We start from the raw sequence: 20,475 nt of genomic DNA, 5'->3' as shown, positions 1-20,475 counted from the left end.
TGGACGGTGAGCAATTAAGGGCAGGACTGTACCATGTGGGGTGGAAACGGGAGGCTCTCAGTGGATGTCATTGAGCTCCCTTTGTTCCGGGGGCCCAGAGAGGGCATGTGTCTGCAGGTTCTTCCCAAGCTCCGCAGGACAGTGGGGCAGCTGCTGGTCTGGGAATGGCTTTTACAGCACAGCGGGTCTCCGTCAGAAGCCGCTCACATTTTCACTTTGCTGTGGGACTAGCCCCCCCTCCCCCCCACCAACGGCGAGGCTGCTGAGGTGGAGGGCAGGCTCCCAAGGGTCCCAGAGGCAGAGACACTGGTCCCGTCCAGTTAGTCCTGCTAGTGACAAGGCTGAGGGGCCCCCTTTAGACCTAAAGCAAGACCCGGGTCTCTGTGCCTGGTGTGGGCCCAGGGAGGAGCTGCAGCACTGATCACCTACCAGTTCTGCGTCTGAAGGGCTTCTCCCTCCTACCCAGAAATCTCAGTACTGTCCAGAGGAGGCCAAGGAGGCTTCATTTCTAAGGTATTTTTAGTCAGTTTTCATTACCGACTTTTTTCAAGAGCTGCTTCCATAAATGGCTCTGCACTCATGATTGCCGGTCCAAACCTCAGACAGCTTTAGACTCCAAATTAAAAGGGGACACCCGCACACTCCACCACATCAAGTCAGTCAAGGCCTAAAATAGATCTAAGGAGATTGAGCAATTCCAGTGCAATTCCGGGGAAAGAACTGAACCGTGGGAGTTTTCCAGAAAGATGCGGTCACAGTGACACATCCCTTTTTCCTGTGGGGAATGGGTTCCCATGAGGAGGTGGAGTGGGTGTACCTCCCTGTCCTGGGCCCCAGTGCTGGAGCCCATTCTTTCAGACTTAAAGATGATGTGAGATGCGTGGTACCAGATTCCCTATAAGTGGCAAAATTAGGATGGGAGGGTCACTTGTCAATGAGGTTCTGCTGTCAAAGGGAGCACCCCAGTCCCCTCAGAATGCCTGCTGAAGCCACCTGCCTCCAGGCAGGGTCCTGGGAAGACTGGAGATCCCAGGGAAGTGTTTAGGGAGATGCTGCACCCATGGTCAGCCTCCATAAGGACAGGGAGGGCAGGCCCTGCTCTGCCCCAGCTGACCAGGCCCAGGCTCCTGCACCTTGCCAATCTGCCCCATGCACCTGCCACACAGGAGCTGGGGTGCACAGTGGGAGGGGGGATGTCATGGAGAGTCAGATCTGGCCCCTGTTCTCAGGTTGTTCATGGTTTCTTAGGGAGCAGGAGAAAGGGGCAAGGCATGGCTCTGAATGAGGCTGGCAGAAAGTGACTCAAATCCTAAGAAAAATACATAGGATGGGGGATGGAACTTCAAGGATAGAAGAAGCCTGTCTCTTTAGGAGTAGTTGGGATGGAGACAGACTTATGGAAACTTCTGCCCACCCCCCCACCTTTTAAAGATCTTATTTATTTGAGACAGAGAGAGAACACAAGTGGGAGGTAGTGGCAGAGGGAGAGGGAGAAACAGGCTTCCCACTGAACCAGGAGCCTGATGTGGAGCTCAATCCAAGGACCCTGAGATCATGACCTGAGCTGAGGGCAGACACTTAACTGACTGAGCCACCCAGGCACCCTGGGCCTACCCTTTTTAAAGTAGAACTGGAGGTGAGGATACTGTATGCAGAGGGTTCAAAATGAGCAGAGGCACAAGTAGAGGGTAACATATTAGAGTTACTAACATTACTCAGTAAGTTCCTGCCATGTAACAAGCATCTAGCTAGCATTACTGCACATTTCGCCTAGTTCCACACAACCCTGGGAGTTAAAGGACTTAAAGGTGAGGAAATGAGGTTCCAAGACTTTAAAAAGCACCTGTGTATCATCTCCCAGCTCCCAACTGGCAGAGTCAGGATTAAAATACAGGTTTACAACAGTCCCAGCCACATGTGCATGTTCACAGCACCTGTATTCCTTACCCCAAACAAGAAATGACCCAACTATCCATTAATAAAACCGGATAAATGCATATACTTGAGGAATGCAATACAATTCAATTCTTAAAAGAAGAACCATGTGGGTGCCTGGCTGGTTCAGTCAGAAGAGCATCTGACTCTTGATTTGATGTCAGGGTTATGAGTTCAAGCCCCACGCTGGGTGTGGAGATTACTTAAAAAAAAAAAAAAAAAAACCACTTAAAAAAGAACTGCAAATACAATAACAAGCACGAATGTAAAAAAATTATGTTGAGTGAAACAGTAGACATAAAAGCACACACTGTGTGCTTTTGTGCATAGGAAGCTCAATGCACTGTGATAGAAGTGAGAAAGTGGTTGCCCATGGGCTGGTGGGAAAAGGATCCCCAGGAGCACCCGTGTCACCTGTTTCTGTGTGATCTGAATGGTATATATTGAGCATATCTCATGTCTTACTTTTGTAACCCCCAACAAATAAAGACACTTTAAATAGGATTCTCTTTACAACCTACATTCCAGACAGTCCAGTTCTGCTACACATAATGCACTTATGGGCCAGGGCACCATGGGGGTGGAGAGGCGGCTTCTATACAGGAGAAGAACAGAGGAGACAGGAAGCGGACCTGCTGGGTGGCCTTGGGAAAATCACCTAACTTCTCCAAGCTTCACTCTCCTCTTTTCCAAAACATAGATGTGACTGTAATTGTACTGCAAATGAAGGCACAGACCTGGAGGGTCTGGGCTCAAGGTCCTCACCAGGCATCATCTCACATGCTCCCAGAACAGCTTCAGTGGGTGGGTACCCTGAGTGCCTCCATTTTACAGAGGAAGAAACTGAGGCTCCTGTAGGTGGACTAGAAGATCCAGATCACACTCACAGCAGGTGGTAGCATTGAGATGCAGATTCTGTCTGAGTCCACGGTCAGAACCCCCCATCCAGGTCCCCTCTGCCTTCCCCTTCCCTCGGCTCCTGGTTTCTAGATTGGGGGGGGTGCCACTGTCTACACCACTTGACAACCATCTCTGTGGTTTATGCATTTATTATTTGCAACCCCCACCCCCACCCCAAAGGCCAGGTCCACGAGGGCTGGACTTGGTTAGGCTCACTGTCACATCCCAGTAACCAGAACTGTGCCTGGCACATGGCAGTTATCACACAACTATTTGTTGAGTGAATTCATGAAAAATGAAAGAATTCCCTAGTAAAGAACCAAAGAAAGTGACCCTGGGGTCATGGAGACCAAGCATTGCCCCTTCAAGGTCACAGGGCTGAGGAGGATGTGGGCCAGATTCCTCGTTTCCACTCAGCCCTACTGCCCCCAAATCGAACACCTCAGGTCAACACCTACGTCCTCGGCTGCCCAAGGCACGTGAGTAAGTCTGCTCAGAAAGGGCTGGGACAACAGTGAAGATGGCTCCATGTATTTCTGGCTAGACCTCTGCCTGCAGGGCTATCTGTGCCTCAGTTTCTCAACGTGGAACTCAGCATCTTCTGCTCCTGACTCAAGGTGGAGAAGGACCAGAAGGAACACGCAGAGTCAGTCCTTCCCTCCTCATTCCTCCCTCACCAGCCGCAGGGCCAACCCCAGGTGCCTAAGGTACAGCCGGCCAGACCCACCCTCCAGCCCAGGGGATGGGGCAGTGCGGTGAGGAGCTGTCTCCAGCACAGGGCCAGGGGGTCAGGGCTGGGAGGCCCCTTGCTTCCTGACACCATCGCTGTGGACTGGACGAGAAAGCAGAGGGAAGGGAGGTGACTCAGGACAGGAAGGAATCAGTGGTGGGTCCAGGTGGTGTAAGAATGTGAATGTTGCCTCCCAGCTCAGGGCTCTCCTCTCCCTGAGCACAGGAAACACTCGGGACAGACCCCATCTGCTCCACATGGGCATCAGCCCCCATCAGCATGTCCGGACCAAGGGGAGCCAAGAGTGTACAGTCTGAGATGGACAGGCCAGGCAGGGGCCCCAGCTCTGACCACAGCCCCGGCCTCCCTCCAGAGATGCTGGCAGCCATGACAGAGGTGTCCTAAAGCATCTGCTTGGGCACAGATGCCCAGCCTGTGGGCCGGAGGCCTGTGACAGGGCCAAGGCCTCTGGTCCCACAGGCTGCCGTGGATGGTCAGGGGCCTAGCAGGCACTGGGTCTGGCTTCTAGAGCAGATGAGGCCAGTAGGAGAGGTGGAGCTGGAGGTGTGGGTACAGTAGCCCAGCTGTGGGCGTAGATACCACCATGACTGTCATCAGGCTCTGTGGCGGTTCAAGGGCCTGGGGCCTGGGCCTCCAAAGAAGCAAAGACTCCTGCTAAGTGTCTAAACCTCCCACCCCCACAGCCTAGGTAATTACCAGTTAAACCACTCACACTGCAAGAGTTCTACTAGTGCAATTAGTACATCAGAATAAAAAGGCCCTCTGACAGCTGGCTGGGCCCGCCCACAGACTGGGCTTCCACCAAACAAAGATCTGCTTGTTAATCCCACAGCGTCAGAGGCCTCAGATCTTAATGAAACACACACAGACAGCGTGGGAAGAAGCTGGCATCAGGAATCCACAGGCCCTGGATGATGCCATGGATGAGCTGTGTGGCCCTGGGCTGGCCATTTTACCTCTCTGAGCCCATGCAAAGGGGGCTGGTAAAACAGCTTACATGTCGCTAGATGGGTGCAACAAAGGCTCTTCAGATGCTCGTTTTTATTTTAAAAATAGGTACAGGCACCTCCTGGTTGGCTTTTAAAATCTGTTTCTGGGTTGCACATGTGAAGTGTGGGACATTCCCAACACACCCAACCAAGGCTGGGCAGCAGCTGGCAGGGAGCTGGGGCGGGGACCAGTCCAGGTGCACCTACTAGAGGGCTGATTTTCTGCTCCTCCCATCTATCAACCCATCCCACAATACCCCTGATGATGCACTGATCTCTAGGAGCTCCATTTTACAAGGATGGATCTGTGGCTCCAAGAGGGCAAGGGGCTTGCCTGAGGTCACACAGCAGAGGCAGGAGAGAAATCAGATTTGTCTGAGCTAAGGTGCTGCTTAATTCGCAGTAAGAGCTCCCACCAAGGCTGTGCACGCCTTCACCCTGGGGATGCAGGAGAAGCAGGACCCTGGCTAGGCGGTAACTCACTCTAATGGATGCTGCCCTTAGCGACATTCTCAGGATGACTGTATCCACAACCCTTCTTGGTTCTGAGCCCCAGGTCAGCTTGTCCTGAGGACAGGGCTCTAGCCTCGTTCCACACATGGTCTCTTAAGTCCTGAGTCCCTCACCCTGCCTTTAACCAAGAAGTTGGCATTCAGAACCCACTCACCAAGTCTTATGCCTGGCACCCGGCTCTCAGCAGAGATTAACAGCCACTTCCTGGTGCTCACTCCCCACCTCAGCCCACCCACCAGCTCTGGGGTGTGATGGACAGAGGTTTCCTTGGCTGTCCACTCTGCCTGCCTTCATAGAGGAAGGAAACGGCTGAAAATCCCACAAAACATGCTGCTGCTCCGTCCCCTGGGTTTCTCTGCCTAAATCCCTCTGGAAGCTCTTTCCACCTTGAAAGCCTGTCCTCCTGACAGTAGAAATATCATCTCCTTGAGGACCCGATGTAGGGCCAAACAATCTGGGCCTGTCCTGACTGGGCCATGGAGAGGCTGTGCTGTCCTGGGCATGACATTACCTCTCTGAGCCTCACTGTCCTCATCTGGGAGATGGGGATGAATATCATGTCTGTTCCCGGGGTTGTGGGGAGGGGTGAGCGTGATGCTGTACGTGAAGGGATGCTTGTGGCTTTGGCAAGGGTCCTGTCTCCACCTCAGCCTGAGCTGTAGTCCTTCAATCCCACATCCAGTCTGGTGTCTGCTCCAGCCCAGAACCCTGGAGCTCACTGGCTACAGACAGGAGGCAAAGCAGATAGGGGACATTCACGACTGCAGATTAAAGAGATTTAGTAATGGGGAGACACCTTCGAGTACTCTAACCACAAATGCGACCACGACTTGGAGAAAAATTACTGTAGAAAGGAAAGGCTGGGCTTTGCGTGGAAGAACGAGGAGGGTCCAAGGGGGCCTACTGGGTCCTTCCACCGGCCTGGACACTCACTGCATGCCAGCCATGTCCCAGGTGCTAGGCCCAGGGTGACAGGACCACTGACTGCCTCATTGAGCTCAGAGGCTACTCCTTCCCGCCTGCTGCCTTGGCAGCCACACCCTCACCTGCAGGAGCTGCCAGGGAACAGGCAGCTGTGCACTCAGGACATCTGGGTTCTCAGCTCCGGTCACTTTGATGATGTGACTGGGGCTTTCCACACTGAACTTTGTCCTTTTCCAGTACCGCCCTTATCACTGTGACAGCATCTGGTCTGTTTACTCATCTGTCTCCCCGGGACCAAACTGTCTTCCTGGCACTGTCCGGTCCACCCGACAGGAGATGATTCCTACCCTTGGGTGTGTTCGGGGGCGGGACGAACGCGCACATCCCTGGGACTCACATTCGCACCTCTGCCCCTTCCCGTCCGCTAACCCACGAAGCCCCCACCCACCTTGGACTTGGCCCTGAGCGCCACACTTCTCACCCCTTCTTGGGGGCATGGCTACGACCAGAGGGCACCTGTTCGCGGCAGGGGACGCACTGGCCAAGGCGGTGTACATGCCCCTGCCGCCCGCGAGGGGTCTCCAGCCCCGCCGGCACACGCGCGTCCACGCGGAGGCCGCAGGGTCGTCTGGGCCCCAGACGTCCAACGGCGGCCGCACTCACCCATGTTGACGAAGCTCATGACCAGGTCGGCGCGGCCCGGGGGCCACTCCGGGTGGCCGCCGTCCTCGTCATCCTCGTCGGCCATGGCGTGGTACAGGTCCAGCATGAAGAGCGGCGCCGACGCGGGCAGCCGGGCGGTGGCGGGTGGCGCGCGGGGCCGGGGCCGCCCGGGCAGCCCCAGTACCGCCAGGATCTCGCGCTGCATGTCGCGGCGCTCGCGAGGGCCCAGGCGGCGGACCGGGCATCCGGCCGGGGGGCGCGGGCCGGGACCACCACCGCTCAGCGCGCACAGCGCCAGACCCACCAGCCACAGCGGCCCGGGACGCGCGGCCATGGCGGGCCGGACGGGCGCTCAGCGGGTGCGCGCTCAGAGGGTGCGCATCCACTCTGGGGCCGAGAGGAGGCTGGGGCCGCCCCGACGGCGAGCGGCGGGCGAGGCGCGGAGTCGGCGCCTCCGGTCTGGGTCGCCGGCGGCCGCGGCGCTACCTCAGCCTGCCTCCCGCGCCGCACCTGCTAGGCTCTCGGCGGCGTCGACCAGGCCTCCGTCGCCTCGCGGTAGGCGCTCCTCCGGGGCCGGGGGACTGGCGGCTAATCTGTCTGTGTCCGTTGTGCCCTCAGTCGGCTGCTGCAGAGGCCGCTTCCGAGGCAGGGGCGACGGGCGAGCTCCCGTCGGCTCTGAGTGCGGCGCGGACCCGCGGGCACCTCTTCAGTGGGACCAGCCGTCTGAGCCGCGCGCCCCACCTGTGGGGCCCGCGCGCCGCCGTCGGGCCCCGCCCCCTCTGGCCCCGCCCAATGGTGGCGCGGGGCGGGGCCAAGGCCGCGCAGCCCACTCGGGGGGTGGGGCTGTGGATCTCCATTGGTCTCCCGGGTACTGGCTACCCAGAGATGTGAGCCGTCGTTGGTGCTGGACGGGTCGGTTGAGGGGGTCTCCTGTCTAGACGTCGGGTCTTCGGGGCGGTGCTGGCCTCCTCTCCCAGCCGCTGGGGACGCCGTCGGGCGACCGCAGGGCCTTGGCCTGGGGTTCCCAGGGTAAGGGCTGGTGGGGGAAATCGGGGACCTGCGCTCCCGCGCGATGTGTCCTTGAGCGCTCTCGGCCCGGCGGGGATTCGGAGTCTCCGTCCGGCCAGCGCAGTGACCCGGCAGCCTCGCCTGGTGCGCGGAGGGTTGCTCCAGGACCTGAAAGACCTCAGTGGGGTCTAGAAGTAGAGCGACCCGCTGGTGCCAGTCGCGGCGGGAGAGTTGGACGCTTTCCTCTGCCAGCCGCCGCCTCCGCAGTTCCTCGCTGGCCACCCTGAGCCTCTCGGGCTGTTCCCTTGCGCGCGTTGTTGGCAGGTTCTCCTTCCCTGACTACTGCTCTGTCTCTTGCTCCCCGGCGCCTACCCATCTGGCTCCTGTGAACTCCTGGCCGGCGTTCCAGGCGGGCTCCCCACGCTCCCCTATGATACCGCAACCGCATCGTCACTTCCGGCTCTCGCTCTGCGGCCCCCTGCTGATCCAGCCGCTCAAGGGAGATGCACACCCTTCTCCAGCTGAGCCAGGGAGCTCTGGGGCCCTTCCGGAGCGTTCAGGAAGCTCTCTTTGCGCATCTTAACTGCTAGGGCCCCCGAGGGCTTGCAAGAGAAGGCTCTACACGGAACCCCTTCCATTGACTCAGCCTCCTCCTCATACTCTGCTCTTCCTGGATGCTCCCTCGCTGCATTTATTCATTTATGGCTAAGGCGCTGAGTTGGGAGGAAGTGACATCTAGACTGAGCTCTGAAGGCTGGAAGGAATGGGCCTGGGATACAGGAAAAGTCAATGGGCAGAGGAAACTGCTGGTGTGCGACGCCAGGGAGCGTAATGCAGGCACTACCCCACTCTTCCCGTGTGCCATGTGTGCTCTGCATTATTGCTTAAATGCTCTCACATAGAGGGTAGACGCCATTTCAACCACGTCTTTTAACAGAGAAGGAAACGGACCCATGCAATAGTTAAGGGATTTGCCCTGTCACACAACCGTGGAGCTGGGCTTGGGCAGGTGAGGTGTTCAGTGGAACCTGGAGAAACAGAGGGGCATATGGCCTGGGTGAGGCTGAGGCTGAGGGGCTGGCAGAGGATGGACCCAAAGGACCTTGCAGGGCCCTGGACAATAGTTGGTTATGGGGCCTCAGTGTGGATTCAGTATTAAACTTCAAAATAAAGTCCACCAAGATAAGAATTTCCCTTGATCTCTTCAGACTTTAAAAAATATCAAAACTAGGTTGCCTGACCAGCTCATTCCATAGTACAGTGTGGGACTCTTGATCTCAAGTTGTGAGTTCAAGCCCCACATTGGGTATGGAGCCTACTGTACATAAATTAATTAAGCAAACAATCATTTGTTGGTGCCTTAAGCCCATGCTTAGTCTGTCTTCTATGAATTTTCACACTGCTTATAAGCCTCTTAAGGATGTTGCAGCTTACAAGCAAAATAAGTCAATCAGAGAAAGACAATTATCATATGATCTCACTGATATGAGGAATTTGAGAAACAAGACAGAGGATCCTAAGGGGAAGGAGGAAAAAATGAAACAAGACAAAACCAGAAAGGGAAACAAACCATAAGAAAGCCTCAATCTCAGGAAACAAACTGAGGGTTGCTGGAGGGATGGGGTGGCTGGGTGATGGACATGGAGGAGGGTATGTGTTGTGGTGAGAGCTGTGAATTGTGTAAGGATTGTGTAAGACTAATGAATCACAGACCTGTACCCCTGAAAAAAATACATTATACCTTTAAACATTATATGTTTAAAAAAATAAAAAAGGGATGTTGCAACTTAGCCACTGACCATGCCTAAGACAGTCTGCTGCAGGGGTGACCATGGATGAAGTTTAGAGTCAGGGCCCACAGCTGGAGGCAGGTATAGTAATGAGGGTGTGCGGACATGGCAATGATCCTTTTTGGTGATGGGGGGAGGGAGGAGGAGAAAGCAGTTGGGGAGGCTGCATCCCCAGGGCTTGGTGACTGCATGCAGAGGTGGGGGCAGAGTCAAGGGGGCATCCCCGTGTCAGGCTTGTTCACAGCCTCTGAATTGCCTTTCCTCTTCATTGTCCTCTGTACTCCACTTGGAGTCCGCACCACATCATCTGGAGCCTATTGTGCGACACTGGGCTTCCAGCTAGACTGTAAGCCAGCTCAGTGTGGGTCTGATTCTTCAGAGCAGAAATCATTTAGCTCAACTTAGAGTGAACAGAGATAGCTGCGTTCTTCCAAAAATGGGCCTCCCATTCTTGTAAAACTAAACATCAGGTTTTAGCCATTCCAAAGGATGGTACCCCTTAACTCAGTTCAACAGCAAACACCATGGGCCGCTCAGTCCTTGCCCTGAGCTAGAGATAAAGCCAACCAGTCCCTGCTCCCGAGTGACCCAGGCCCCCAACAGGGGTGATAGGTGAACAGTCTTCACAGAAGGCAGAACCAAGGCTGTGCTCCGACCTGGGGGCTGGCAAAGCGCCTGGAAGGACAGAGAACAAGGAGCTGGAACTTGTTGGGGGGGGGGGGGGATGTGAATGGAATCCTCTAACTCAGGAACTGGAAGGGAAGTGAGGTGGGGAAGGTCTTGGAGAAAGTAGTGTCAAACAAGGGCTTTCCCTAGCGGCTGGTGCACTCTGACCTGGGGCAGTTTCTGAACCTCTCAGGCTCTTGCTCATCTGTGAATGGGGTCAGGATGGTAGGGTTGTAGATAGAGCACTTAGCACAGTCACTGGCCTATGGCAAGCAGTCAGTAAATGTCAGCTCTTGTTACTCTTATCATTCAAAACCCCAGGGACTCCTGCATCTCTACCCAGCAGACACCAAATTTGTATCACATGTTTAGCACTGGTATCCCAGAACTGTAACTCCAAGCTTTTTTTCTGGCATCCCTATATTCTCTATATGGCCTTGCATGTAGGTGTTTGCTGAATGCAAATACACTTTATGAAGATTTCACCACTAGCTGAGATTTGTTGCAAAGACTAAAGGAAAACTTGAATTACTTGGTTAAAAAAAAATTGTTCATAGTCCAGAATCTTAAAGGGTGGAGGTCAAGCTGTTTTGAGTGTGCTTCTGCTGTCAGGAAGCCTAAACACTATCCTACACAGTTTTGGCAGCTTGAAGTTATGTAATTCCAGGGGGACTAGAGTAAGCACTTACTTCAGAATCCATCAGGTTGGATTTCTTTTAATCTGGATATTTGGGTTTAAACAGCTGTGGCAGGGGCACCTGTGTGGCTAGTTGGTTAAGTGTCTGCCTTTGGCTCCAGTCATGATCCCAGGGACCTGGGACTGTGCTCTGTACCAGGCTCCTTGCTCAGCAGAAAGTTTGCTTTTCCCTCTCCCTGCCACTCCCCCTACCTGTGCTGTCAAAATAAATAAAATAAGATAAAATAAAATAAAATAAAATAAAATCTTTAAAAAAATTCCATCAAACAGCTGTGGCAAACATGTATCCTTCTTACCCAGTTGCTGATCATATGAGAGTATGTATGGCTTAATGATCAGAAACACAGGTGGCCTGAGTTTGAAGCCCTTTTTCCTACTTCTACTTCTCTTGTTACTTCCTAGCCTAATTCCTATTAGAATTACATAATATTTGGCTGTTCTAATTCTTATAAAGCCAACTAGGGGCTGGAGGAAATAGAAATGCCAGGCTTCAATAGGGAATCAATGATTTCATTCAAGGTCCACTTTTGCCATTTATTAATTCTCTGATCTCAGGCAGATAACCCTTTCTCCCACTTTCCCATTCCAGTGTCACCATCTGGAAAAGAAAAGAGCTAGATCTATTGGCCAATTTTGCTTCCGCTTTTGAAATTCTATCATTTAACCAGAAATCTCAGCCTACCAAGAGAAACTGGCCCCACCCTCTCAACCCTGGGATCTTTGTGATTTCTAATACCAAAATTTTCTTACATATTGTTATTTGTGTGATCAGCTAAGTGGAGCAGATTCCCCACAGATCTACATTAGCAATAGCCTGATGATTTCTTTGTTGTTTTGTTAAAATCAACAAGGATGAAATAAACAAGAAAAAAATATCTATTAGTGAGCTCCATAATTTATCAACCAAGATATTTTGATTTGAATAATGCATTTAAGTACCTAAAACACAATCATACCCAGGGTAACAAGTTAATTTAAGGTAATAGTTGAGAAGAAAATCAGGAAATACAAATTTGTTACTGCAAGCAATTTTAATACAAAAGTGTGTCTTGTTTTTAAACAGTTCATTGGTAGAGCTTCAGTTTCTGCCTCAATTAAAACCAATTGAGATAATCACACAGCAACATGGTCGGAGCTGAAGAGGAACAGCAGCTAAAAAAAGGAGCCCCAGACAGCCCCTCTTCATGGTCACTTGGTCAGTTGACTTTATTACTCACAAAAAAAGACGGAAGCAAACGGGACTTGTTAACAAGTGTGCTGGTGAACTCCTTTAAAGGACGAGCAAGTGTTTGTTTTATGTCCACATTTTCAGAATAGGCTCGTGGAATTCATTCCTGTTTGTGGGAAGTTGATCGACCATTTAAATAAATAGCAAAAATGCAGATAAATCTGTAATTCACAGTGCCACCAAGGAGTCTCCCTTTCCCAAGGGCCTGGGTCCCGGTGAGCATAGGAGTTATTGGTGGCTGGGCTGGATAGGACATTACAAACCAGGACTCTTAAAAACCCCAATGTTTTCATGTTTTCTGAACAGTCGTATTTACCCCTGAATTCTAGCAGCTATTTGACCTTTAAACACCCAGTACTGAGACAGGATTCAAAGTATTGCAATGAATTCCTTTTGCTGATCATGTGCAAACATTACCAGAGGAGGTTCCCTCTCTTTAGCTAAAATCACACAGCATTAAAAACATTGGAAAAAGCAGAAGTGCCCTCCCCTCAGTTCTTGCTAATTGAGGTGTCTGTGATTTACAAAAAAAGAGTTCCTTAAACACTGCAGGATTCTTATTATTTTTTTTTAATATAATTTATCTTGCTGGGACAGCAAGTCGAGTTTATAAAGAAGATGCATTTAGGAATAATCCTAAAAGATAAAGCAGGTTTACAACCCTGCACCGCGCAGAAACCCTATTTAGAGCCTTTTTTTTTTTTTTTTTTAATACACATTCTCATCTTGACCTTCTCACTTGTTTTTCTCAAATATTTCATTTCTGGGCCCCATCCATTACAGGGTTACCAGGAGGCAAATTTTATCTACATAAATATTCACATGAAAATAGTAACTTACAAAAAGAAAAAAAAAATAAGGCAGCTTCATAACACAATTATTCTTTTACACTTTTAACAATATAACTTCTCCTGTTCAGAATAAATATACACCCAATGTACGGAGCAGGCTTCAAAGTGGATAGAGGCTTGGGGGTGCTTGTACAGTGTTATCGTTTGGGACCTGGAGTCCTGGGGGAGGCAGTGGTGGTCTTCTTAGACATGGTTGGGATTTTGGAAGGCTTGTTGAGCCCTCTCCTGGAGTTGCCCTGGCCCCCTGCGGCGCTGCTCTCCGAAGTGTCTGAACAAGCAGACTGTGTCTCTAAAAGGTCAAAGTCAGAGGCATCGCTTCCTCGCCGGCTACTGGCCCGACTCCCGGCCCGACTCCCGGCCCGACTCCCAGGACGACTGGCTGACTTTTTAGGGTCTGGAATTCGAGAATAAAGCAGCAGACTTAATAGAGACAACATGGGGTGGGGGGTGGCGAGAAGAGTGATGAGAGGTTGGGGCTCTGATTCTAATACCACCTGATCTGCCATGTGACCCTGGGCAAATCAGGGCCTTTCTGGAACCCCTATCTCCCCACCTACACAACAGTGGCTTGAAACCTTTTCTGGCTTTGTGATTCTCCTTGAGAAGCCTGCCTTCTCTCAGGAGCACAGTGACCTTGTGTGGCCCCCCCAAGTGGCACTGAGCAGGACTGCTCAGTCTCCTGGGCATAGCAGAGAGCCTGCTAGAGGGGGTGGGCATCAGGGCCGGGTGAAAAGCGTGCCAGAAATGAGGCCAATTCCTAGGCTCCCATGAGGAACATCAACAGGTGATGACTTTCTCAGCTTGCCAGCAGCTATCATAGTGTTGGAAAAAATTACTAGCAAACTGCCAGTCTCAAAACTGAATGGCCTTCTGAGGAAGGCCCATTTCAGAAGGCCCCTCTCTTGCCTTCTACAGTCTCTCAAATATGGTCATTCCTAATTAGAAAACAGGGGGGTTGGCTTTAGCCATGGAAGCCTCTGCTCTGAGAAGGCATAGCTATAGCTAGCTACAATGGTGGTAGGGAAAGGAAAGAGCAGCAACAAATCTGCGGGCCTCTCTGGAGATGCACTCATCGAGTGCATCTCTCATCACTTGCTCCCTGGAGAGCAGTAGGGCATTGCTCGGAGACTGCTGTTCTCCAGTTCTCAGCCTGGCCACTCCCCCTCCCCTTTCACCCCAAAACCTATGAACAGGGGTAGGTACTTACCTGCCCGATTTGTTTTGGCACCTGTGGAGGCTGGGGAAGAGCTATTGCTAGTATCACCAGCAAGGGATGTTCGACTAGAGTGAAAAGTTGGTGTTGGTCGTTTCAACTTGCTGCCTGTTGATGGAATAACCTTAAAAAAATAATAATAAAATAAAATAAAAGGTCATATTTACTAGATAAAATTTTTGAAATTCAATTTTAAAGGGTCTACTTAAGCCTCCTCACATCTAATTGATTGGAAAGCAAATTAAAAGTCCAGGAAAACAAAAGATTTATTTTGAAAGTGTCCTCGGGTATATATTTTAATAATTGTACTCCACAAAAGGTCTCATGTTCCAATTTGGAATTTTACAATGTCTTCTAAACTTCTACTAGATATCTACTGACAAATTTTATGTCACTGACAAATTTCTACTAGAAATGGCAAAAAAAAAAAAAAAAAAAAAAAAAAAGTCCAAATATTCACAAGTGTCAAAGTGTTGGGGTTAAAAACTTGAAAGATGGGTTCACACCGTAAACATTTAGTATGGAGATGCAGCGATCACTCCAACCCTATCTCAATAGATGCAGGACTGCATGAACTTCAGTCAAGCTGAGATCTATTTCCTCACAAAGAAATGCAGATAACCACATTCCTTCTTGTTCAATCCAGTGGGCTACCCCATATGTGTGTGGGTGTGGCTCACTCCTGTTTCCTTCTAGCGGCGTGGCTAGAAAGGCCAGAGAGGTCTTGCCACACTACTAAAGTGCCACCCCATCTTGCACTCCTCCCCTGCTTCGATCTGGTACACCCACCCTTGTTTGCAGCCTCACCTGCATTCAAGTCTAAGCTTTATTTTGTTCATGGTCACATCCTCACCACCTCAAACAGTGTCTGGCACAGAGGAGGGGCTCAATAAAAACTTGCTGAATGAATAAATCATGTGTAGAAGTACTTCCTAGTGGAAAAAGAGCTGGATAAATATATATTATTACTGCTACCGAGAGGAGCAACATTTCCCACTTGAGGTTTTTTTTTTTTTTTTGCCTTTTTTAAAAAGATAGTAGTAGACTTAATTTGGAGAAGGAATATTTTAAGTCTATTTTAAATACCACTCATGCCACAACACGATGTTCTAATTCTTCTTTGAAATCAATTGTGTAAACTGTTTTCCAGGACCTTTAAGATGTTTATACAAATGGAAAGAGTACAGCAACCCGTTTCATTGTGTTTCTTGTATTTCTTTAATTTAGAAAGAAGAAGCAGAAGCCGCAGAAAGTGATTAATGTTCACGCACAAACCCTCCTGGCCCACAGAGGAGTAAGAGCACCAGTTTCAGAAGCTACCGCTGTGCGTGCGGCCACGGGGAAGACTGCAGCCCTGGAGCCCCTGGGCTGGGAGTCCACGTCAGGACACGGCCTGTACAACACCCACAGGTAAGGAAAGGTGAAACCTCGAAATCAACAAAATGAAAGGTAAAACCTTAAGACAAAACAAAAAGCCTGGCCTATTTGAATCCTGTGAGTCTTTTGTACTTCATAATTAAAACATTTAAAATTTTAAAGAATGTTCCATACTTTCATGAAACTGGAGCCATTAAGGAAGAAGATATGCAAGATAAGCATGTTGAGTCTTGGGGTTCTGGTGCCAAGAGGTCCCCAGATTATGTTCTCAACTGGACAGATTTCTGAACTGGAGGTTTAGCTTGGAGCAGATGAATCCCAAAGCAGCAGCCCATTCACAGGCACTGGCTTCTTAACATTTCCCGCTTCTCAGGCGGAAGCTTTGCGTGACTAAAGGCAATGCTATCTTTTGAGGCACAAGAATCCAGTATTTCCCAGCCGGAGCTAGAACGCAGATCTTCCTCTTATCAGACAAGCCACTGGCCGGTGATTTGTTTCTAAAACACTGCTCTTCCAAAAATGCTTTGGGCATTTTAATACTGCACTCAAACATGCTTAACTGCCAGCCTGTGTATTCCGATCAAGGCTTCGGATACCCAAGTGATGAGGCCAAGAAATTCAGAAGTTAAAATCTGAGCTTCAGAGCAGTGTCCACTGATAGTGGGCTTGGCTGAAGTAGGCAGCACCCATGCCTCAGACCAGTCTGGTGATACCAAGCACCCTGGGGACGTGGCTCAGGGCAGGGGACACCAGCCATTCTTCTGTTCTAAGCAAAGATAGAACATGGCTGAACATGCACCACAGTTGAATTTCAAGTGTTCATAACTCGTTTGTGTAGCTCATGTTTGGAGACTCCGAGAGGCCTGAGTTTTATAAATAATATCCATAAACAGATTACCAGAATGACCAATGTTCATCACCCTGGAAAAAACCAACATTCTAAAGACTGTTAGCAAGCTGTCTAATCCGATTTTAGGCATCTCTTATTTATCTCCAATTTTGGTGAGTCCGAGTTAGAAACCCCTGAAAAACACTTGTCTAGATGAATCAGCTGTGACAGCAAGCACCACAGAGACGGAAAAGAGCATGGACTCGTGTCAGGAAGAGTAGCTGATCAAGGTCTGGGCATTAGCAAGGGCCTCGTCTTGACTGTGTCCTTAGTCAGTAAAACCATACTCTACCTCAGGGCTGGGCAGCTGGAGGTCAGGATAATGGCTGTCCCTGACAGGGGTGCCAGCTTTACTGTTTACCAACCAGGGTTTGTCATAACAGCGAGAGAACTGAAGTGGAGTCTGTGAAACGGAAATCCAAGGGGAAGGACGGGAACAATTGAAAATGGAACAGAAAGGAAGCAAATTGGGAACACGAAAAATAGAAGACAATGCATTTTAAAGAAACAGAAAATAAAACAAAACAGGCATCAGTTCAACAGGATAAAAGGGACCAGGCAGAAAGGCAACAGCTTTCTTCATAAGTAGCCCGTCAAAACAAACTTAACCGTTAGCTTTGGCTGCACAGATAATGCCTGGGTTTCCAACATTAGTAACTCTGGATGGAAAAGACATAGCAAAAAGTGTTTCTTACTTAACAATCTGAGTTCATATTTTAATAAATGCCCTTCAGAGTAAAATCTTAAAGGTCCAGTTATTAACTGGGGCCTGGAAAGGCTGGTCTAGGTAGAGCTTGGTCTGTAGGTCCTCATGTCCCTCTCCTTGTGAAAGTACTCAGAGGCTACCCTCCACAACGACCACCTGGAAATATGGGAACAAGGAAGAAGGCCACGAGTGAGGTCAGTACATACCTTGGTACCACTGGCTGGGGTGGCTGGTGAAGACGGCATGGACGTACAACTGTGGTTACTCTGACTAGCGCTGGAGCTGGAGCGGGTCGGGGAAGCAGCCCGGGAAGATGGTTTAGACCTTCGACCCCGTGACCGGAAAGGGGTCATTCCCTGGGATGCCCCCTCAGGCAGGATGAATTTCTCTCTAAGTTCGATGTTAGTTCTACCTCGTGCTAAAAAAAGGAAAAACACACACATACAATGTCAGTGAAATCTTAAAAAAAAAACATGTATCTCTGATGGTCAGGCAGCTGCTTGACCCCACAATCACAGTTACAAGGGCTACTGTTGTAGTGCCCTCTGTGGAGTCTTCTGAAGTAGAAATAAATTCATATTACGACCCACAGCAGACAATTAACTGATCAGCCCCTTGGTCTGTCATGATGAAGAACTTTATGTACAAAATACCATGCCATTCTGTGGTAATGACCCTGCCTTGGCACTGTCCCCTGGGGCAAGCACACCATAACTCAACATCAAAGAAAGCAGATGCAGCAGTGCACAAACCTCAGACATTAAATCAAAACCCCTCTTTTCTCTCTCATAGTACATGTGTACTTTTTGCTCAGATTTTGCGGGATACGTGGTAACTAAATAGTGTTGAAAAATCATTGAAATCAACTATTCTATTTGAATTCCCCTATACTGGGGAAGGGGTCCAGGAACTCAGGACAGTAGAAAGATCAGGATAAAATCATTAAGAAGTATACATGTGGGAGGAGAGAGAGAAAGATCAAGACCATGCACAAAACTTGCCAGTGAGAAACGTTAATTCAAAACCTGAAAGCAACAAGAAGCTGAAGGGACGATGGCAAATGGGAGGAACGTCACAGTGGAAACAATCTGGAAACTGCTCTGAAGGCCAATAGGTGTTGTCCTATGGCTTTCTGCAGCTGTATGACTGGAACTTAAAATTTGGATTTGGTCAGAAGACTCCAAGGATGGCCAACATAAACGTTAAACGTGAAAGATACTACTAACTTAAAAGAAACAGTCCTCTGGAACATGTCCTTAGATTATTTCTCACCAAAAGGTATTATTCTGCAATAACCTCCTACCTCCTTTTCCACCCTATACTGTTTACTTTTTAGACTATGCTAAGTAGATCTGAACAAAGAGGACTGCTGGTGAAATTTGGGAAAAGGGAATCAATTGTTATACACACAACGTTTGTCATTCTTTTCTAATGTAGTATTTTTCACTCTGGCCAGGAACCACAACTTTAGCAGATCTGAGGTACCTGTGCCGACTCCCTCTTCTGCTCAGGCCTGCATGTCCTCAAGAGAACTGCTACTTGAAAGAATCAGATTTTAAATCAGGTTGCATGGGTGTCTAAGCGGGTAGTTCCAAATTCCTAAATCAAATTCTTGTCAATATACTATATTGACAAAACATCTCCAAGTGTCAGGTTAAGAGGGCTGACGTGGATATCAAAACCGGAATGACCGTCTAGGCTCAGTAACCAACCAGGTCTTCCTGATCCAGGCCTGTTTCCTTAGGCTGATCCCAATGTCTGGGTGGTCTGTGAATGCTAAGCTGTTTCCTTCCTCCTCAGGCCCCAACAGAATGTGCCCCTCGAGGCTCATTCCTTGGCTGTGGGTACTCTACTCATCCATCTTCTGGACTCCGTGCTTTTGTCTGTGTCTACACTAATGATTCTTCAAGAGAACTTCCTTCAGCACTAACACAGAAATTTCAGTAAGACATTCCATCACTGATAACTGGATTCAGGACTTACACTTCTTTATTTGTGTTTGCTAATGTGCCCAGCCTAACAGTGGGCACACAGCAAAAGCATTAAGATAACAGTGATGAATGAAAATTATGACTCAGCCGAGGGTTTACCCCTGAAAGAACTGCTTGTGACCCTGAGCCGTACAGAATTTCAGACATGTAGTTTTAGTAAACATTTAATAGTTAATTTCTGTGCCAAGAACAACAGACAAGAACAACAGAGTGATACAAGGGGAAGACTCTGAAATGGTGTCTCAGATGAGGGCTGGGGTATTTAACATGTCATGATTTAACGACATCAAGCTTTCCACACACTGCACCGATTGCAGAGTGTGACACATGCAGTTGAGCACCAGTGACTGGTAGAAGTCCCTGTCACAGACAAAGGAAGTGAAGCACTCACAGAGGCTGAGGTCAAGGAGAGCCGTGGCAGGGCTGGGACTAGAACCCACGTCTCCCACCTAAGTGCTCTTCCTACTCCCTGGCTCCTCATACCCTCAACTACACTAGTGGTTCTCCACCCGTCCCCCACCCCACTCAGGCTCCCATTCTCACACCACCTAAATCTCCCTGGCAAATTATTACTGATAACTTTAAACTGTGCAAAGGTTGAAATATACAGAAAAGTACAAAGAGAAAAAGTCCTTAATCTGACAACCTAAGGGACATCACCATTAAAATGTTGGTGTGTGAACTGTGCATATATATTCTTAAATACAAAGACATCAGTAACATTCCTCCATGCTTGAGAGGTCTTACATAATTTCAACTAGCTGTAAAGTGTTATTTCATCATATGGATGTCAACTTATTTAACCAACCCTATGTTGTATTTTTAATTTGCTTACAATTTTTTTTTTAAGATTTTATTTATTTATTTGACAGAGAGAGATCACAAGTAGTCAGAGAGGCAGGCAGAGAGAGAGAGAGAGAGAGAGGAGGAAACAGGCTCCCTGCTGAGCAGAGAGCCCGACGTGGGACTTGATTCCAGGACCCTGAGATCATGACCTGAGCCGAAGGCAGCGGCTTAACTCACTGAGCCACCCAGGCACCCTAATTTGCTTACAATTTTTAAAACAATGTATACAATGTCACAAGTAGTGACAAACTACTTGTAAAAGGTTTTTGTGCATTATGCCATGATTTCCTTAGAATAAATTTCTTTCTTCTTCTTCTTTTTTTTTTTTTTAGAGATTTTATCTATTTATTTGACAGAGAGAAAGATAAGTAGGCAGAGAGGGGTAAGCAGCCTCACTGATGCGGGGCTCAATCCCAGGACCCCAGGATCATGACCTGAGCTGAAGGCAGAGGCTTAGCCCACTGAGCCACCCAGGCTCCCCTAGGATAAATTTCTTTAAGTGGATTTTCTGGGGAGAAAGAATATACATAAGATCTCT

At 49.4% G+C, this 20,475-nt stretch overlaps 2 protein-coding genes across 34 annotated transcripts in view; both read right to left on the bottom strand.

Annotated features, from left to right (window-relative positions):
- Nucleotides 1-7,030, bottom strand: part of BMP8A (bone morphogenetic protein 8a) — a 34,143-nt gene extending 27,113 nt beyond the window's left edge. For all 3 annotated transcript variants that reach the window (XM_045064265.1, XM_045064264.1, XM_045064266.1), the window contains exon 1: nt 6,676-7,030. In XM_045064265.1, the coding sequence (XP_044920200.1) occupies nt 6,676-7,009 (334 nt within the window). In that variant the 5' untranslated portion in view covers nt 7,010-7,030. The remainder of the gene's footprint in view (nt 1-6,675) is intronic.
- A 4,818-nt stretch (nt 7,031-11,848) lies between these two features.
- The window catches only part of MACF1 (microtubule actin crosslinking factor 1), a 337,337-nt gene continuing 328,710 nt past the window's right edge, over nt 11,849-20,475 (bottom strand). For 23 of the 31 annotated variants that reach the window (XM_045064242.1, XM_045064244.1, XM_013045568.2 and 20 more), the window contains 4 exons: nt 17,307-17,518; nt 16,687-16,797; nt 14,123-14,252; nt 11,849-13,309 (listed from right to left, as the gene is read on the bottom strand). In XM_045064242.1, coding sequence (XP_044920177.1) covers nt 13,053-13,309; nt 14,123-14,252; nt 16,687-16,797; nt 17,307-17,518 — 710 coding nt within the window. In that variant the 3' untranslated portion in view covers nt 11,849-13,052. The remainder of the gene's footprint in view (nt 13,310-14,122; nt 14,253-16,686; nt 16,798-17,306; nt 17,519-20,475) is intronic. The other 8 variants (XM_045064247.1, XM_013045598.2, XM_013045642.2 and 5 more) reach the window with 1 other exon arrangement.

Source organism: Mustela putorius, unplaced genomic scaffold (assembly GCF_011764305.1).
Source record: "Mustela putorius furo isolate JIRA1106 unplaced genomic scaffold, ASM1176430v1.1 tig00003853_pilon_pilon_pilon, whole genome shotgun sequence".
NCBI lineage: Eukaryota > Metazoa > Chordata > Mammalia > Carnivora > Mustelidae > Mustela > Mustela putorius.
This window is presented reverse-complemented; position numbering and strand designations above follow the sequence as displayed.